General features: G+C 38.7%; 1 protein-coding gene across 1 annotated transcript; it reads left to right on the top strand.

The window, feature by feature from the left end:
- Positions 1–18,430: 18,430 nt before the first annotated feature.
- On the top strand, positions 18,431–20,605 carry LOC147476324 (uncharacterized). The gene is made up of 3 exons (XM_086585695.1): positions 18,431–18,740; positions 18,834–18,908; positions 20,514–20,605. Exons 1-3 carry the CDS (start codon positions 18,431–18,433, stop codon positions 20,603–20,605), a joined length of 477 nt encoding a protein of 158 aa, XP_086441821.1.

Here is a 20,605-nt window from a genome sequence, read left to right as displayed (position 1 = left end):
GGCTGCCATTAAAGGAGAGAGAGATTTTCTTGTTGTTCGGGGATGATTAATATGTGAGAGGTGGGGGATCTATTTATAGAGGTTCCCACCTCCTCAATATTGGATAGGATAGAGTCATATACTCATCTAATATCGATAGGATAGAGTTATATACTCATCTAATATCCGATAGGATAGAGTCCTATACTCATCTAATATCGGATAGGATAGTTATATACTCATTATATACTCATCTAATATAATATCGATAGGATAGAGTCCTATACTCATCTAATATCAGATAGGATAGAGTCATATACTCATCTAATATCTGATAGGATAGAATCCTATACTCATCTAATATCTGATAGGATAGAGTCCTATACTCATCTAATATCAGATAGGATAGAGTCCTATACTCGATGGTTTATCCTTATCTTGGTGGCGCCTATCCAACCTTTATTTCCAACATCTCCCACTCGCCCACAACGGGAAGAAGGTTTCTAAGAGAAGCATTTAAGTAGAATGCTTAGCCATTTGTGTGTCTCACACGGCAAATGGTTCGTGTGACCCTAGCACACGTATCATGATATCTGTGAAGTAGCAAGTCGCAATGAAAAGCACGACCACGACGTTGATCTACCATGAAAGTGATCTTAAAGAAGATGAATCCGAAAACCTAATATCCGAGAGTGTGTGTATACCCCAAGATCTGTTTGTTTCATCACTTTGACAAATAGCACCATCCCTATGAGTCCACACCATAAAGTCAAAAAACGTATCACATGATTCACAATTATCATCAATTGTCCGGCCGTAGAATCCCCGATTGATTGTGTGATAAACCTTCAGTTCTTTTACCCTTTGCACGCTGAAGTCATTGTCGCCGAGTTCTACCAACTTCCCAAGATGCATCCGGTCGACCTTTTAGTAAGAGCTTGTGGGGAGCAAACCAAAGTTACGAGTAGTCCTCTTATTTTCTTGACAAGGTCAAAAGTTCAAGGAGGGTACCATTCGATATGTTTTAAACAAAAATATATCAATAGAGCTCACATAGCAAGAATTTTAGGGATATTTCTTTTCTTGCTCTCGGTGGTCAACTATACACATGTTGTGTGAAAACATGTCATGGCAAGAGTATCTAATTTGTTTACTCAACAATAGATATCTGTATGTCCACTCATACCATGCAAGTGTTGTCATCCCTAATGACAATTCCAAGGATACTATGCTCCCACTTGGCAACAACCGTTTGTAGGTTTAGACAGAATCTTCCCTATGAAGCCTGTTTCTTCTTATCCAATTATAAGAAGGGGCATGACTCGGCACTAGGTCCACCCTTCCTATAAGGTTTAGTGACTTGTCAAGCTAAACTCCCACTGTTTAAAATGGAAGTGACTGTTCATGTGAGTGAACCAGTCAACCCTACTGACATACATATGAGATGATAAAAAAAGATAATGAGAATGCAATCGATCTAGAAAGAATGCACTTTTATTCATTAAACCATCAAAGTGTTCTTAACATAATCACATCCTCTTTAACCCAAGCATTTTTACATGTGCAAGGAAGAGTTCCTTTGGAATAGGTTTGGTCAGTGGATCCGCAACCATCTGATCAGTGGATATATGTTGTAGAACCACTTTCTTTTTCAGTATCATTTGTCGTACGTAGTGGTATTTTAACTCTATATGCTTGGTTCTTCCATGGTACTTTGGATCTTTAGCATATGCAAGAGCAGCCATGCTGTCAGTCCAGATGTGAACTGGTTCAGCAGCTCTTGAGAACACTGACAAGTGTTTGATGAATCGTCGAGCCACCACTACACCTCGTGGTGGAGCAAGCAACATGCAATATACTTCGGCTTCCATAGTTGAAAGTGCTATGGAAGTTTGCTTCTTCGCCTCCAGATATAGCACCTCCATTCATTATGTAGGTATATCCCGAAGTTGACTTCCTCTCATCAAGGTCTCCACCCGATTCAAATGCATCGGAGTACCCAATCGCTTTTTAAGATCTTTCCCCTTGGTAGACAAGGAGTAGTCCACGGTGCCTTTTAGATACCTCATTATCTTCTTTGATGACCTTCGATTAATGCGTAACCCGTGGATTTGTTTGGAACCTTGATACTAACCCAACTGCATAGCAGATGTCCGGCCTTGTACACAACATTGCATACATAAGGCTTCCGATCGGCTTGAGTATGGTACATTTTTCATAGCCCGAAGTTTCAAGAGGGATTCTTGGGAGACATTTTAGAACTCAAAGACTCTCCTAGACTTCTTGGGAGATCCACTTGCTTACAATCAGTCATGTTGAATCTTTCCAAAACCTTCTTGATATATGTCTCCCCGAGACAAAGATAACAAAGCGTTTGGGCGATCACGAAGTTATTTTAACTCCTAAGACATAACTTGCTTCACCCATGTCCTTCATTTCAAGTTTAATGACAACCACTCCTTAGTGGAATTTATCAATGCCTTATTGTTACCCGCTAACAAAATGTCATCCACATATAGAGATAGAATCACAAAACCATTTTTAGATGTCTTGACATATACGCAATGGTCCTCATTTACCATTTCGAATTTGTCTTGAAGTATTGCTTCATGGAATCTCAGATTCCACTCGTCTAGAGGCCTGTTTTTTAAACCATATATGGACTGTTCAGGTTTACACACTTTGTGTTCCCGACCCTTGATTGAAAACCAAGTGGGTTGATCCATATAGATTTCCTCTTGTAATTCTCCATTGAGAAAAGCAGTTTTGACATCCATCCGGTAAAGCTCTAAATCTAAATGGGCAACCATTGACAAGAGGAGACGATGGAGGCAAATCTCACTCTTGGTGAGAAGGTGTCCTCATAGTCTATTCCTTCTTTTGGGTGTAACCTTTTGCAACAAGCCTAGCTTTGAATTTGTCTATGTTTCCTTCCGCAAGATTTTTCTTGATCTTGAGAACCCACTTGTTCCCAATAGATCTCCCTGTTTGGAGGTAGATCAACTAAGTCCCATACTTTGTTTTTTTCTTCATCGACTCCAATTCTTCCTTCATAGCTTCCATCCACTTACTTTGTATTGGACCCGAAATAGCCTCCTTGAACGCGTTTTAGGTTCATCGATATTTCTGTAAGTGCATTGGTCATATTTATCTCCCTTCAATCTCAAACCGACGTTTGGGGATATGGCCTCTAACACTCTTATTTAGGTTGGGATTGATCAATCATTTGACCAATGCCATTGTTACTAGAATCGGGGTTGATGAAAGTTTCATCTTCGCCTTTGTTCATCGCCAGGTTATAAGGTTATCAACTTCGTAAAGTTGTATATCCTTATCAACCTCACCCCTCATTGGGTATTGATCCTCTAAGAATCGACGTTACGTGCTTCTATTTTCGTGACATGCCCTCGAGTATCCTCCCCTAGGAAGACATACCCCTTAGAAGTCTCATCGTGATCTTATAAAGATACACTTCTTTCCAGAGCACTCAACTTTCCAAATTCTCGATTTTGAGAAGTGACAAAGGCCGACACCCCCATGGTCTAAGGTAGTTCAAAACGGGTTGTCTACCGGTCCATAGTTCATGGTGTTTTGTCAACAGATTTTTGAAGGAACTAGGTTAAGTATGTGCGGCCGTTAACAATGCATCACCCCAAAATGAGATAGGCAAGTTAGCCCGAGCCATCATAGATCTAACCATGTCAAAGAGGGTTCTATTCCTTCTCTCGAGACACCATTCTGGCGAGGGGTATAAGGAATAGTTAGTCGTCTAGCTATACCCTTATTTTCACAGAGTTCCTTAAACTCATCGAAAAGATATTCACGCCCGGGGGTCAGTTCTTAAGGCCTTTATTGTCCTATCAAGTTGATTCTCAACTAAGTTCTTGTACTTTTTAAAATAGTCCAAGGCCCGATTTGTGAGACATCAAGTACACGGTCCCATAACGTGTATAGTCATCTGTGAAGGTAATGAAATACAAAGCCCCATGCCTTGTCTTTGTTACATTCATTGGTCCACGGATGTCCGAGTGAATAAGTTGTAAAGGATAAGTTGCCCTTTGGGCTTTCCCAAAAGGTTTCTTGGTGGCTTTTCCAAAGAAGACAACTTTCACAGTTTCCATTTTAACAGAGGTTAAGTTACCTAATAACCCTCCCCTTGCTAAGCGGTCTATCCTATTCAGGTCCAATATGTCCTAGTCTAGCATGCCACAATTGGCAACCAACCATTTTAGACATAAAACTTCAGTTTGTGCTAAGTGTAATGTCATAAAAGAATTCATTAAATAAGCATGACCTATCAAACTGTTATTTAAAGATATCTCAAGCGAAGTTCGGGAAAAATTAAACACATAGGATTCTTGAAGTAATTTCAAAATCGATAAAAGATTTCTCCTAATTGAGGGTACAAAGAGTACTTCTTCAATAAGGATGGATCTCCCACTCGCAAAATCCAACCTACAAGTGCCTCGTGCCCAAAACATCAAGAACACTTTGGTTTCCCATGTGGACTCTCCGAAGTTCCTTGTGGAAGTTTCCCGGAAATCTTCAAATAGGGACCTATCCGGCTTATGTGGTGCCGTCATTGCTGAATCTACAATCCAATATTGTGATGAATCAGACAAAGATGACAAGATTTTTATCACATTGACAAGACTTAAAGTAAAACTCACCTCGGAGAAGGACATGCCCTAGCATAGTGTCCCCATCCGATGACAACGGAAGCATTCAACACTAGTCATGTCTATCGACTTCCTAGGTTTCTTTTGTCGTGGGTTAGGCTTGGCCTTTTCCTTGCCTTTCCCTTTTCCACTTTTCTTGTTCCAAGGAGCCTTCCTCTTTTTGGAGTTGACAACATTTGCTTCGGTTTGAACAATGGGCTTTTCATTGAGAAGCCTTTGTTCCTCAAGCTCACATTTCCTTTTTGCACCTTGTGCAAAGTTTGTGATATCTTGTCGTCGTCGCCAAGATAAGATCTAAATTGTTCCCAAGTTTTAGGTAAAGACCTAATGACAGCTTGAATTTGTTGTTCATTTGACAGACTGGCCCCGCTTGGGCTAACTCAAAGAACCATGTTTCTCATCACCGTGCAATGTTGTGTCATAGAGGTATGGGGCAGCTTGATAAATTTGTCAAAGCTCATTTGTAGCCTCCTCACCAGGCAAGAGTCGTACCCCCAAGGTCCGCTTTTTATCGCTTCCCATAGCTCTTTTGCCGATCCAAGGCCATCATACCAAGATCATGAAGTCATTCCTCATGGTGCCAAGTATGGCAATTGGCAACATTATCTTTGCTTGTATACTCATTGTACTTTTAAGTACAGCAAAGATAAGCGACTTGTGTTAATCCTTCAAATGTAGGTTTCGCGTCTTGTCTCGCTTATTACATCAATGACCTTCCTATCTGCTTTTAATTAGCCTAACTTTCCTAGACCAAAGTTCGTAATTTTATCGTTTAACAAGTCCTTTTCAGGTAGCATCGTGAACGGGATTTTCCATCGGGTGCCATTCTATCAAGTTTGAATTCCAAAAATAAGATACTACTTAATAAGAATCATCTCTCAAATTTAAATCTAAGTAATCCACATTTTCACATATGAGATGATCATGATAATCTACTAGCATGATTCTAGCCATTAAATAAAATCAATGCATTTGACTATCAATAACATAGAATATGCAAAAAATCTACTACTTAAATTTCCATTTCATAAAATTGTTTCTACAAAAAAAGAGTTTCCTATCTTTCAAAAAACAATGTAGAACTAAACAGAGCTAGTCAACCATGAACATAGAAGCTTCCTGGGTGCCCAGGGGAGTCATCCTCATCCTCACAGTCACTATCAGCCATTCGAAAATTACTAGCCACTTCCTCTGTTTCCCCGTGAGGTGGGAAAATAAACCCTGATGACACATCATATGGATTTGGTTCCTTAGCATCGTCCCCATAATCGATGTAGGAGAGATTTATGGTCGAGCCTCATTCCTATCTTGAATAGGGATGGGGCTCTTTGGTGTATATTCTCGGTGATGGTGGCTCTGTCTCTATCTTATCGATTTCAAGACAAGAGGCTTCAAAGTTCTCCTATATTGCTTTTAGTCATACGCGTTTCTTGGAAGCCCGCCTCCCAAGATCCGGGTTCAGTTTTTTCTACAAGTTTCGGTCTATGTGACTTAGGCATTGTGCCTTAGTTTTCATAATGACCGTTGATAGAAAACAAACAATTTTATATTCATGCAATAGTAAAATCCAGATTCAAATAATTACTCCATGGTAAAAATAAACATCCTAATGTCAATTTTTAATTGTGGAAAAATACATGTGAAAAAAAATCCTAAAATTTATAGAGAAATAATCTCATAAATAAATTTCCATGTAAAAATTTCTAAGAAAAAAAATTTCCTAGAAAAAAATTTCCACTAATTATTTCCCATAAATAATTTATTTTACAAAAAAAATTAAGCAATATCTAATTAATTTTAAACAACCTAATTATTTAAAAATTAATTAAAATATTTTGAAAAAAACGCATTTTTTTCAAAAATTGTAGATCACAAGATCAAAACCGCAAACAAAAGCATGCAAACCATGGAAAACTGGCTCGATGCCAATGTAGGATTTTATCGATATCTCATGCATGATTCCTATGATATATACAATTACGTTATACCACATGCATAAAATAGCGCAGCGGAAACAGAAGATCGTACCTTGGTCACAGCTTTCAATTTGAAGTTCCAAGCTTTGATGTTCTTGACACACTCAAGATCTTCTTCTTCTTAACTTTGCTTGAGTCAAGTTCCAACCACGAACGGGAAGCAACCTTTTTTTTTCACGAACCAAGAACCAAGAACTGACAATGGCTAGGGAGGATACCACCTATGGAATCTCCACAAATTATCGGGCTTCTACTTTAGAAATGTTGGAGGTCGCCATTAAAAGGAGAGAGCTTTTCTTGTTGTTCGGATGATTAATATGTGAGAGGTGGGGGTCTATTTATAGAGGTTCCCACCTCCTCAATATGGATAGGATAGAGTCATATACTCATCTAATATCGATAGGATAGAGTTATATACTCATCTAATATCGATAGGATAGATAGTCCTATACTCATCTAATATCGATAGATAGGATAGAGTTATATCATCTAATATCGATAGGATAGAGTTATATACTCATCTAATATCTGATAGGATAGAGTCCTATACTCATCTAATATCAGATAGGATAGAGTCATATACTCATCTAATATCTGATAGGATAGAATCCTATACTCATCTAATATCTGATAGGATAGAGTCCTATACTCATCTAATATCAGATAGGATAGAGTCCTATACTCAGTGGTTTATCCTTATCTTGGTGGGCGTCTATCCAACCTTTATTTCCAACACAAAGTGTTTCTAAAACTGATTTAGATGGTGTCTTGTTTGTTGAAGTGTCTTTGGTGTTTAGAGTTGGTAGTATGATTCCTATGAGAAGTAATGCTTCCTATGAAGGAACAAAGTCGGGTCGATTTAAGACTAGGCGACATAGGGTGAGCTTTAACTTGAATGGCTTTTGGTCTGAAGATTCTGGGAATCTTTGTATGGTTGGAACTGGTGTAGGGTACTCAAAAGTAGGTAATTTACTTGATCTTTCTGCTGTTTTTAAGCTTAATTATCGGAAGAACTCGACTGTTTTTACTAGTTTGGTTAGTGGGAGTTTAAATAGTGTGGATTGTGCTGATAGTGTGAATTATTTTGAGCCGATATCCATGAAATCCTTGTTGACGTTTTCGCCAAGAAATTATGTGTATTCACTTGTTGTGAATGATAGTGAGAGTGGGTTTTCTGGAGGGGGTGGTGTTTCAAAAGATACGACCTCGAGGAAATATATGTTCAGAGTTGTGGAGCTCTGCTATGTATGAATTGGAGTATGGGAGTAATTGTGATGCCACTAAGAATTGTAGTCCTCTTGGTAGGAGCGTCGGTTTCTTACCTAAATTCCTATCCTTTACTCATGTTCAGTGTTCGGATGAGCAGAGGTTGAGGTTATTGATTGGATTTTCTAACACAAGCAATATTGAGTATAGGCAACATTTGGTTCCTAGCACAATGTTAGTTGGTGAAGGACATTGGAATGAAGATCATAATCAGCTTCACTCTGTTGCCTGTCGATTCTTAAATTATACAGATAATTTGGGTCAATGCTTCCATTGGTGATTGTTCCATCAGGTTGAGTTTGTTGTTCCCTGCTATCGCGTCTATCAAAAACAGGAGGCGTGTTGTGGGGCAACTAGCCTATGGAGTAACAAGACATTTAATGAATCAGGATTTTTTTGATAAAATTGTGTTCCAGAGTCCTTGGAATATAATTTCTGCAGTTCCAGGTCTGAAGTATGAGTACACTCAGACTGGCGCGGTTGTGAAGTCTTGTGCAAAGAAGACTGCAAGAAAAAAGGGAGGAAGATACCCTACTGGGTATTCATCCGACATGCATTTTACAATGAGAGTGAGTAATAGTCGAGGAAAACATTCGTCGTGTTATGCAGGTCCACTTTTTGTCGGTGACCGTGTTTACGAGCGGTATAGCCCATTTACTCTCGCTGCATCTGTTCAAGTGATTGACAGTTTGACAGACGCCCAAAGGGCCTTCTGAATGTAGCTTAAGCTTCACACCTGCGTACGTTGGGCTTTCTTCAAAGAATGTCTCCTTGAATTATATTACACCTGTTGAAATTTCTAGAGAAAAAGACCAAAAAATACATCGAAACTTTGCAGTTGGTTTCAAAACAGACAACGTATGTTTTTTTAGGGTTAGTTAGACTTATCCCCATTACTAGTTGCAATTAGTGTTACCCCCCCTCCCCGTTTTCAAAAATATTAGTGATACCCCCTCCATTTGAGTGATCTAACGGTCAGATTTCTTCATCTAAAAAAAAAAAAATCATCTCGTAACCGTTAGATCTTACAATTGGAGGGGTATCACTAATATTTTTGAAAACGGAGGGTAACACTAATTGCAACTAGTAATGGGGGGTAAGTCTAACTAACCCTTTTTTTTATTCAAATAAACATTATACTTTCAAAACATTTTAATTTAGTCATACCGTCCAATTAATTGGATGGCGTGCTGACGTGGGCGGTTAAAAATTTCCCCAAATCTAATTTGCCCATCTGGCATTAGTTTCAACCTTGAGGTGGCATCCACACATACCATTTTAACACACTAATTCCTGAAATGTCAACTGAAAATCTAATACTGTAGTAAAATCGAAATTTAAGATGCTTGAAATTGAGATTCGAAATAAAAGGCGAGATAAAACTAAAACCCGACACTTGACCAGAGAAACTCATCTTCCCTCTTAGAAGGGCTAGAGAGTTTACAATTTCAAGTTATACAAGTTCCAATTTTTTTTAAAAAAAAAAGTTACAAGTTCCAAACTACAAGTTCTTCTGCCAAGGTTCCAGTTATGGGTGGCTGGTGATAGTACGCGATGTTACTTTTGATGTTAGTCTATTTAATCCTTTTTTGAACAGTGAAATTAAGCTTCCACCTTTCTCAACTTTTGAACTTGACGAAGACGACGTAATCCACGGTATGTTAATGTACAAGGCAGTTTTGTCAGCAGATCCAATGTTGGATCCCAACTATTAAGTTATGGCAATATATGGTGGTCGGAGAGTATTGGCCTTTTGGAAGCTCGGTGACAATGCTTGAACTTCCATTAGTCAAAGTACAAATCGATTATCAATGTTGTGCATAATATAGATGCATTTTATGTCGTCGACTTTCATGGAGCTGCTTATGGTTTTGACCTGGATCATCCTCGTCCCAAGGTAGCAATAATCTCGCCACCTTGATTTCGATCTCAAGTACGTTCTGTATTATTTGGGAAATTCTTGCAAGTCAGAAGGTCAAGGGTTTGGGAAGACTCAGTTTACATCACCCGTGGGCTCCAAGTTTTCCAATTTAATCCTATTAAGAGCTTAGGCGGGAAAAGTGATTGACAATGTGCCGGTGAAATATGGGAAATTTTTAACTGCCCACGTCAGCACGCCATCCAATTAATTGGACTGTATGACTAAATTGAAATGTTTTGAAAGTACAATGTTTATTTGAATAAAAAAAAAGTACTTTGTCTCTTTTGAAACCAACTTCAAAGTTCGATGTATTTTTTTGGTCTTTTTCTCAAATTTCTACCAAAGCGTCTATAATCCTGAAACTGGAAGCTTGTGTATGGTAGGCTGTCAGTCTGTGAGAACATCAAATTTCCATTCAATGGATTGTGAGATTCTCATCAACATACAGTTCCTACCATTAGATTCAAAGAGCTCGGCGTATCTCAAAGTGACCATAGAAAGCACAAGGGGACGGTTGGACCCTTTTTACTTTGATAAACTACAGCTGTTCGCAGTTTCTTTGTCCACGACACAAGCAGCGGAATCTGGAGATCACTATTGTTCTGATCTCTAATACACTTATCTGCATCTTTGTCGGGTTACAGGTCTTTTATGTGAAGAAGAATCCCGATGTACTTCCATCAATGTCTCTTGTGATGCTTGCCATTCTTACTCTAAGACAGATGATCCCTTTGGTTTTGAACATTGAGGCCTTGTTCAAGACAAACCATAACTGGCAAAATTTCGTGATGGGTAGTGGTGGATGGCTCGAGGTGAATGAGGTATTGGTGAGAGTATTCACAATGGGTGCGTATCTGTTGCAGTTTCGTCTTCTTCAGCTGACATGGTCCTCAAAATTGGGCGATGGAGACCAAAAGGCTTTGTTGCTCGCTGAAAAGAAAGCTCTTTTTGTTTTGCTACCATTGTATCTAGTTGGTGTTTTTATAGCTTGGGGGTTGTACTGGTGGATTAATCATAATGAGGCTCCTTGGAGATATGGAAGTATTTCTGTTTACCATGGGCATTCAATGTGGGTGTATCTAAGATCATATGAGGGCTTGCTTCGCGATGGTTTTCTGCTGCCTCAAATATTGCTTAATGTATTTTCGAACGTAAAAGACAAGGCTCTTCTGTAAGAGTATTATTTCTTGTATATTTACTGTAACCATTATATGAGTTTATATAGACTAATTGTTACAAGTAAATCCCATAATTCTAGGAGAAAAATAAGGGATTGATACCATTCTATGGGAAGTTTCCTATCACGTAATTATATGATAGGAAACTTGATATATATCCTAACACCCCTCCTCAAGGTGGTGCGTGGATGTCATTCATGCCCATCTTGATAAGAGAATCGGTAAGCACATTTGTTGCCACAGCTTTAGTCAGAATATCTGCAAGTTGTTGAGCTGACCGGACAAAGGGAAATCTGATTATGCCAGCATCAAGATTCTCTTTTATAAAATGTCTGTCTATCTCTACATGCTTGGTTCTGTCATGTTGAACAGGGTTATAAGCAATTTCTATGGCAGACGTGTTATCACAATAGAGATTCATTACTTGTAGAGGAGGAAATCCCAATTCAGTTAGTAATATTTTCAGCCATAGTAACTCACACACTCCTAATGCCATACCGCGGTATTCAGCTTCTGCGCTGGATCTCGAGACTACCGATTGTTTCTTACTCCTCCAAGTCACAAGGTTCCCCCCAACAAAAGTTAGATAGCCAGAGGTAGATCTTCGATTATCAACGGAACACCTTAATCAAGATCTCAGAATCCATCCACATTCAAATGTCAATGTTTAGAGAATAATAGACCTTTGCCCGAGTCGACTTTAAGTATCTCGAATCGCGCTCTACAAAGATCCATATGTGGTCGGGCGTGGATCATGCATAAATTGGCTTTCTTGTACTTACCGTGATAGGCAATATCAGTCGAAAGTATGAGACAAATAAATCAATCTCCCAACAAGTCTTTGGTAGCGCCCTTTGTGCGTACTTGGATCACTCAAGCAATGGGAAAGTGAGTGGGCCGTTCAATGGGTGTATTAGTTTGGTTTGCACCGAGAAACCCTGTTTCGGGTCAACAGTGTCTAAGATGTACTTTCTTTGAGATAGAAATATACCATGCTGAGAGCGGGCAACCTCAATTTTGAGAAAATATTTGAGATTGCCAAGTTGTTTCATCTCAAATTCGGAAGTCAAATGACATTGTAGGCAGGAAATTTCATCAAACATCATTACCGCGGACTATCATGTCATCCACGATATGATCAACACAGTTGAGTTTACCATTTTATGCTTCAAGAACAAAGTGTGATCAAGATTGCTTTGTTTGTACCCAAACTTGACCATAGATTGTGTGAATCGACCAAACCATGCTCGTGGAGATTGCTTGAGTCCATACAAGGCCTTCTTGAGCTTGCATACTAATGAAGTATTCTCGAATTCCGAAATTCCCGGAGGGGGATCCATGTACACATCTTCAGTAAGATTGCCATGTAAGAAAGCATTTTTAACGTCAAATTGTAGAAGAGGCGGTCTTTATTAACAGCCAAGGATAAGAGAACTCGCGATCAGATTGAGCTTAGCCACAGTGCAAATGTATCTTGATAATCCACACCATAGGATTGAGTATATCCTTTTGCCACCAAGCGAGCTTTAAATCTTTCAATAGTACCATCCGCTTTGTGTTTGATGGTAAATATCCATCGGCAACCAACGATCTTTTTCCATATGGTAAAGCAACAAGATCCCAAGTGCCATTTCTTTTAAGAGCATCCATTTCCTCATCCATAGCCTTTGTCCATTGAGTATCATGTCAAAGCTTCCTCGCAATGTACTAGGTGTAGCGACATATGATAATTGACACACATAAGATGCATATGAGTTCGAGAGTTTGCATGAGGAAACATGATTACCTATTGGGTATTTGATCTTGGCTTTGGGGTCGTTCATATTGAATAGGTGGTATACCTCGATTAGTAATGCGTGGTGGAAGGGTGTAGTGAGAATTTAAAATATGTTAGGTTGAAGGAGAAAAGAGATACCTCGTAATGCCAAGAGGGCGGTGGCGATGAAGTTGCATGATGGATTGGACTATCCGGTGGTAAATCAAGAAGCATGGTCAACACTAGCAATAATTGTCTTACGAGTATTCTCCCACTAGGGCCACTCTCAATACCGGCAATCGACTTCCGAACACCTTCTAGAGTATTCTCAACACCGTTTGGGATCAAAGTTCAAATTCCGCGCGGTGCAGGTTTCTTTGGTGGAGTAATACAATTCGGATTCATGGAATACAACATCCATAGAGATATAAAATTTGTGAGTAATGGGATCGTAGCATCTATATCCTTTTCCGAAGTTGTTCCATATCCAACAAAGGTACATCGATAGCTCGTGAATCAAGTTTAGTGCGATGTTTGGAGGATAAGTGCACATAAACACGATCCAAAAATCCGTGGAGGCAAAACGAACATGAGGTGGAAGAGTACGTTGTTCTCGCCAAAGACATCTAAAGGTCATCTAAAAGACAGAACACTAGATGGTGTTCTATTCATCAAATACATAACAGTACTAAGGGCTTCCCCCCATAAGTATTTTGGAGTATTACCTCCAATCAATAAGGAGCGAGAAATTTTCAGAAGGTGGCGATTCTTCCGTTCTGCAGTACCGTTTTGTTGAGGAGATTCTGGACATGAAGTATGATGAATGATTCCATTAGAATGCATAAAATCAGTCAATTCTTGCTTAAAGAATTCACCTCCATTATCGGTGCGAACAACTTTGACAGATATACCAAATTGTGTGAGTATCATTTGATAAAAACGTTGAAATATCATACAAACATCACTTTTATGTTTCATCAAATATACCCAAGTCATTCTAGTGTAATCATCCACAAATGAAACAAACCATTTTAATCCAGTGGGGGTAGATACTGGAGATGGCCCCCACACATCTGAATGTATCAATAAAAAAGGAGTTATACTTCTAGTTGTTGATGAAGGAAAATGAGTGCGATGACTTTTAGACAGAGCATAAGTTTCACAAACCATATCCGAAATATTACAGCCAATAAATAATGAAGGAAAAAGCCGTCGAAGATAACCAAGTGACGGATGACCTAATCTCTTATGCCACACCCATATTTGCTCTATATTGTCTTCCAATTTCTGTGAACTTACTGCACATGTGCCAAGCTTTTATTAACTGGTGGAGCATCACCTTCCAGATTAGTACAATCCATCACGCAGCTTACCACTGCCAATCCTCTCCTTGGTATGGAAGTTCTGAAAAAGACAGTGAGTAGGAAAGAACAAGCCAACACAATTATAAGCTTGGATAAATTTATTTACCGAGAGCAAATTGCATGCAAGAGAAGGAACATATAGAACATCAGAGATAGGTAATGAAGTAGGTAAAATAATTGTACCGATACCAACAATTGGTACTGAAGCGCCATTGGCAGTAGTAATGGCATGTTTAGAATGAGAAGCAAATAATTGGCTAAAGTTAGATGAGTTGCATGTCATATGATCAGTAGCACTTGTGTCAATTATCCAATCACTAGACGTAGTACAAGTAGAAAAACTAAGAACAGATTTGGACATACCAGTTGATGCCACCAAACCTGCTGAAGGTTCACTCGGTTGTAGGGTTGGAGGAACAACATGTTTGAAAGTAGAACTTGTACCAGATACCTTCTTACCCTTAGGATGCCAGTCCGGGTAGCCATGGAGTTTGAAACATGTTTCAATAACGTGATTATCTCCATTACAATGGCTACATTTGCGCCCTCCTTTCTTCAAGTCAGGTCGAGATAAATTTCTGCGAGCAGCCATAGCGACGCTATCCACAGGTGCACTGCCCATCATAGCATCATGCCGGTTGGCTTCAGCACATATCATGGCATAAGTTGTTTGAAGATTTGGGAAAGGAACTGTGGAAAGAACGCGACTGCGAACCCCATCCAAGTAAGAGTCTAAACCAGCAAGAAAGGCATACACTCGTTGGGAATTGACTTTGGATGTATATCGCCCCAATATCGATTGGGACACTCCATAATCTGATCATCAATGGCATCATATTCCCGCCATAATTTGCATAACTTCCCAAAATATTGAATAATAAATTGCCACTATTTTGACGAATAGATAATACCTCACAATGCAATTGGTATGCTTTGGAAGCATCTTGACTGACAGAGTAGGTGAGCTTAGCAGTATCCCAGATTTCCTTTGCAGTGGATAATCTAAGAAACAAGGATCTGATATCCTTAGTCATGGCATCAAGCAACCATGATTTAATGATACGGTTGTCGCCCCTCCCAAACCTCATATTCAGGGGAGGAAGTGTCGACTGGAGCAGCCTTAGTTCCAGAGATGAATCCCCAGCGCTTCCGGCCTCGAAGTTTATTCCGAGCATTTAAGGACCACTCAATGTAGTTCGTGCCATCTAGGCGTTCAGGGGTTAACAAGGATAATATTTCCCGATAACCATTACTCGTTCTCACCGGCACGTTTTCGAGGGTGTAGACATGGTGTGTAGGCAGCGGAAAAAGAACGAAGAAGATGGCGGCTAGGGTTTGTAGAGTGGATCGATACCTGCTCTGATACCATGTAAGAGTATTATTTCTTGTATATTTACCGTAACCATTATATGAGTTTATATAGACTAATTGTTACAAGTAAATCTCATAATTCTAGGAGAAGAATAAGGGATTGATACCATTCTATGGGAAGTTTCCTATCACGTAATTATATGATAGGAAACTTGATATATATCCTAACATCTTCATCCCACATTGTATGTTGGAATAACTTTCGTCCACTTGTTCCCTCATGCGTACGATCTTTATAGGACTCACAGATATGCACCTCATCTTGATGTGTCATATCTATGCTAATGATGGGAATTTTTTCTCGACTGCGTGGGATGTTATTATCCCCTGTGGTGGCCTGCTGTTTGCAACTGTTATCTACTTGCAGCAGAGATTTGGTGGTTGTTGCCTTCTTCCATCGAGATTTTATCAGTCCGCAGCTTATGAGAAGGTACCAGTTCCTAGTGGTTAGTTATTGTACAAGGAAACCGTTTCATAAACTTCTCACTGTGTGTGAAAAAAAAAAACGATTAGCTTTGTATTTATAATTTTGAATACTTCAAAAAGTTGCACGTTTGACTACTGAATGAAATATATTTTTTCTTTGGCCTTCGTTGAGAAGAATGAAATTGTTGTATGACTACCGAGTTCAATAATCTTCAGCATCTGGCTTAGATTTTAATTGGATTTTGTCAAAAACACTAACTCGCTGGAATTATTTTCGTTGAATGCATCTTTGGTTTTCTCTGATGGCATAACGTTTTGTTGTCTTTCTTGCCTTTTCTAACTTTTCTTAAGTGGAATGCTTTTCCACCTTGTTCCAAGGTGTGTAGTGACAACGAAAGGATGTATGTTTTATTTTTCTTTCATTTATTTATTTATTTATTATTATTTTCAGTATTCCCTGTATTTACAGCATAACTTGGATTAAATATTTGTTTTTGGCTTTCTTACTACTTTGGTGTGCCGTTTAACTTTGGTTTTTTATCTGAGTCAATTACTGGACTCATGTTTATACTGCCTGGTTGTTTGGATCCTGTAATTGTTTCTTGTGATGTGTACGTAGTATAAATTGGTTAAATAGCAGAATGCTATGAGTCAGTGTTAAACTTCGTATACATTCTAGTGTTCTAGTTGATGGGCTACATTTAACAGATATTTGGTTATGATCGTGTAAATGCACTGAGAAATAGTTTGTTCATTTTTTGCCATTCTCACCCGATTCACGTAGAGAGATATATATATACGCCAGTCTCCTGAGATGGCAAAGCCTTGGAAAGGCACAGTGCAGGATAGGATAGCTGAGTATCGGCATTGTGTCGTGTCAGCATTTTCTGGTCAGCTTTTGTGGGATTAAATTGCAATGATTCGCCCAATAACCCCTCTTCGCAGCCATTTTCTTGCATCTCCTCCCCTTAGTCGGCAGTTCCATACATTGATAGCATCTGTCTAGGAAGGGCTGCTAAAAGGCTTTTATTGCTCTAACGTTGGTGGTGTCTTATAAAGCAGAAAGGGAAGAGGAGGTTTTGATGTGGGTGTTTAATCCACGGAGTATATCTGTTTCAAGGAATTCGACAATGTCAATGGAATTTTTTTAGAGTTGATGACTAATGTGGAGTGGGTCTGTATTTTGGTTAATTGAGTGAGAATACTAAGAATAGTGAAGTGTGTATGTACGTTTCAACTACAATTGATGCAACACGAAGGTACAAACAAACTCACAAGCTCAGTTGTCCTCAGTTGCACTGGTGAGTTTCTGCCTTGTAGTTTTTTTTTTACTGATCAATGAAAATTTACTAGTGAGTATTCCAGCTTACTATTGTGTTCCTTACATTCTGTTTTCGCTTAGTGTTTGCACGGTGAATTGTTCATTGTTCATTGTTCTGCAAAGAGCTTTCCTTAGGGGCTCATGGCACATTCAGTCCCCTATGCGTGCGTGTCCGTTGGGGGAAAGAGTCTCGAGCTGCTTGACTTTTTTTTTTTTTTTTTTTTAAGTAACGTATAACATTGTCTTTGAGGACACTTGCAGAAAAAATGCACCCACAACACCCACAATCCTTCAGCTTTTGGCCACCCATTAGTACATCCCATGGCTAAAAAAATATGTACCAGGTAGGCCGCTCTGGTATTGCATTCTATTATGCAAAAATAAAATTGCGAAAGGCGTGGACAACAATGTGATGACTTAGAGCATTTTTAGGAGAGATACCAAAAAAACACCAAAATTTTGAACCAAACCAAACTTACACCAACCAACTTCAAGAGCGATATCAAAAAATTGACATCAAATGCTGCAGTTTTGGATAAACCGCGTCATATAGTCCACGCTGCTTTCGCAAAACCGCGCCATAGACGCTCACAATAGAAGCCCAAACTCACGCGGTTTTCCAAAAACCGCGCGGTGTGTGACACGCCGCGTGCTATCATATTTTAACCCCGTGTTTCTTGCGTGACTCTCTTCATTTTTTATGTTCCTTCTAATCCTAAACTCATCTCCTTAGCAAAAAAAAAAAAAAAACTACCGAAACTCTTGAAAAATTTTCAATGAATCATTCATCTTCTTCTTCTTCAATGAGCTCGAGCTCTTCAAATGATAACATTGAAATTAAGCGTTGTAAAAAATTAGTGGTTATTGCTCTACCTTTGGTCCGACATCGTCTGGGTTTATTGCGTCAGCAAGAAGTAGAGTTTTCTTATAAACCACATGGTGGTTCGAAGAAAGGAAGAAAATACAAGAATCTTCAGTACGAGACAACACTGGCTCGTATAAATGCTAACTACTTCGGCGCAAATTCTATATTCACTGACTACGACTTTTGTTGCCGATTTCGTATGGGTGAGTCATTGTTTATTCGTATTTTTAATCATCTTAACCATCATGTACCATATTTTCAACAAAAAATTAATAATGCGGGTAAGTTTGGGGTTCACCTAAAAATCAAAGTAATTGATGTTATATGAATGCTTGCTTATGGGTCTCCAGCTGATCTAGTAGATGACATGTTATATATTGTTAAGCCAACTGTTCATGAAAGCATGCGCTATTTCTGTGATGAAATTATTAGAATTTTTGGAGGCGAATATTTGCGCAAACCAAATGTTGCAGATATTCAACGTTTGCTTGAAGAGTCAAAGGAACGCGGATGGCCTGGAATGCTAGGAAGCATTGATTGCATGCATTGGCAATGGAAGAATTACCCATCTACATGGCAAGGGTCTCACATTGGCTATGTGCATAAACCAACAGTGATTCTAGAGGTGGTTGCTTCTCGTGACACGTGGATTTGACATGCTTTTTTTGAAATAGTGGGTTCTCATAATGATCTTAATGTGTTTGACTGCTCACCAATATTTGATGATATAGTCAATGATGAAGTTATTCCTTGTAACTACACTGTAAATGGGCATCATTATAATATAGGCTATTACTTGGTTGACGGTATATATCTTAATTATGTCACCTTGATTCAAACGATTTCTAAGCCGACTATTGTACAAGATAAATATTTTCCAAAGAAGCAAGAAGCTACTAGAAAAGACATAGAGCGGGTGTTTGGTATATTGCAGTCGTGTTAGGCTATTTTAGCGAATCCGTGCAGGTTATGGTATTTGGAGACCATGGTTACTATTATGAGGGCTTGCATCATTTTACACAATATGATTGTGGAAGATGAATGCGAAATGGATATCCCGTAATATATTCCTGATTATGAAAGGCCAAGTAGAGAAGGTGCATCTGAAGATGAACGCCACTTTGTTCTATCTCCTTGGGCATCTGGCATCGAAAGGGTTCGTTCACAAGTTGTTCATAATAGATTGAAGAATGACTTGGTCGAGCATTTGTGGAGTAGGCGTGGTCGGCGTTGATTTTTATTTCTATTTGGACTTCATTTAGACTTTGTGTTTATTTATCGTTTCAATTTCTATGTATTTGTGTTCCAAGTTTATTTCTATGTATTTGTGGTTTTATGAAAGGATTTGTGTATATGATAATTTTGAAAATACAAAGTAAACTCTGCCGAATTTATTTTAGAATGACACTACCAAAAAAACAACTTTACCCGACAGACTTGACAAAGATTACCCGACAGTTCCAGTCTGTAGGACGGTCCCTACAAATGATATCCGTCGGGTATTATTTTGCCATCCGTCTAGTGAGTTCTTTCAGCACTTCATGTGTTTTGGTGTTTTGGTTATAACCGACGGTTGTGTGAGAGGTTTTATCTGTCGGTTACTTTGACGGTTTTTAACCATCCTTTCTTTCCGACTGTTGATTAAATTTTTGTTGTACTTATTAACCGTCCGGTTTGTTCTTGCGAGTTCAGCTGTTGGCATATCTATTCCAATAATCAGGGCGCCAAACCAATTTTAGTTCCCACCTTAAATTTTCTGAAAAAATCAAAAAAATAAAGAGAACCCTAACTATTACCCCTCTCACTCAAGCTTGTTGTCTGCTGCCTTCCCCTCACTCACGCTTCAAGAAGGTAACTCCTTCTCAAATCCGTCACTCCCTCTTACTCACTCTCTCTCTCACCCACATTCAATTCAATGTAAAATCAAGTTTTAATTGCATGAATACTAATAAATTTGATTTTTTTTATTAAAATTTAATCAATACTAATAAATAAGCCGTCAAGGTAATAAATTTGATTATTTTGATTAAAATTTGATTTTGTTTCTTTTTGCATTTGGTTTTTTTGTAGTAGTTGTGTCGTACAACTTCACCTCTGCAAGTAAGGATTCCTCTTCTGTTAGACAAATACTTCATCAATGTTTTAGTTCTTAAATTGATTGAGCCTATTTTTTTTAATTCATTACATGTTTTCTAGTTTTCCAGTAAGCTTTATGTATCTTGATCAATGTTTACGGTACTACATGTATTGTATTGCAACTCTTTGCACATGGACGAGGGACAAACACATAGCAGGTTACATTCATTAAGTGACAACCTTGGTGATGACTTAGGTAACAGCGATGACTTTTACTTTTCAGTTTTTCTTACTATTGTTTTGATCTTACTAACAAATTTGTTTGATATATGCAGGTAAGACACACATTTCTGGTGCATCAACTTCCTCTTCTAAGGAAACAAGAGGTCCTTCGATAGGTGTTTCGGAGGAGCTGCCTGAAGGCTAG

The sequence above is a fragment of the Coptis chinensis genome, chromosome 9 (assembly GCF_015680905.1).
Source record: "Coptis chinensis isolate HL-2020 chromosome 9, ASM1568090v1, whole genome shotgun sequence".
NCBI lineage: Eukaryota > Viridiplantae > Streptophyta > Magnoliopsida > Ranunculales > Ranunculaceae > Coptis > Coptis chinensis.
The sequence above is the reverse complement of the archived record's forward strand: the minus strand, read 5'-3'. Positions and strand labels throughout refer to the sequence as shown.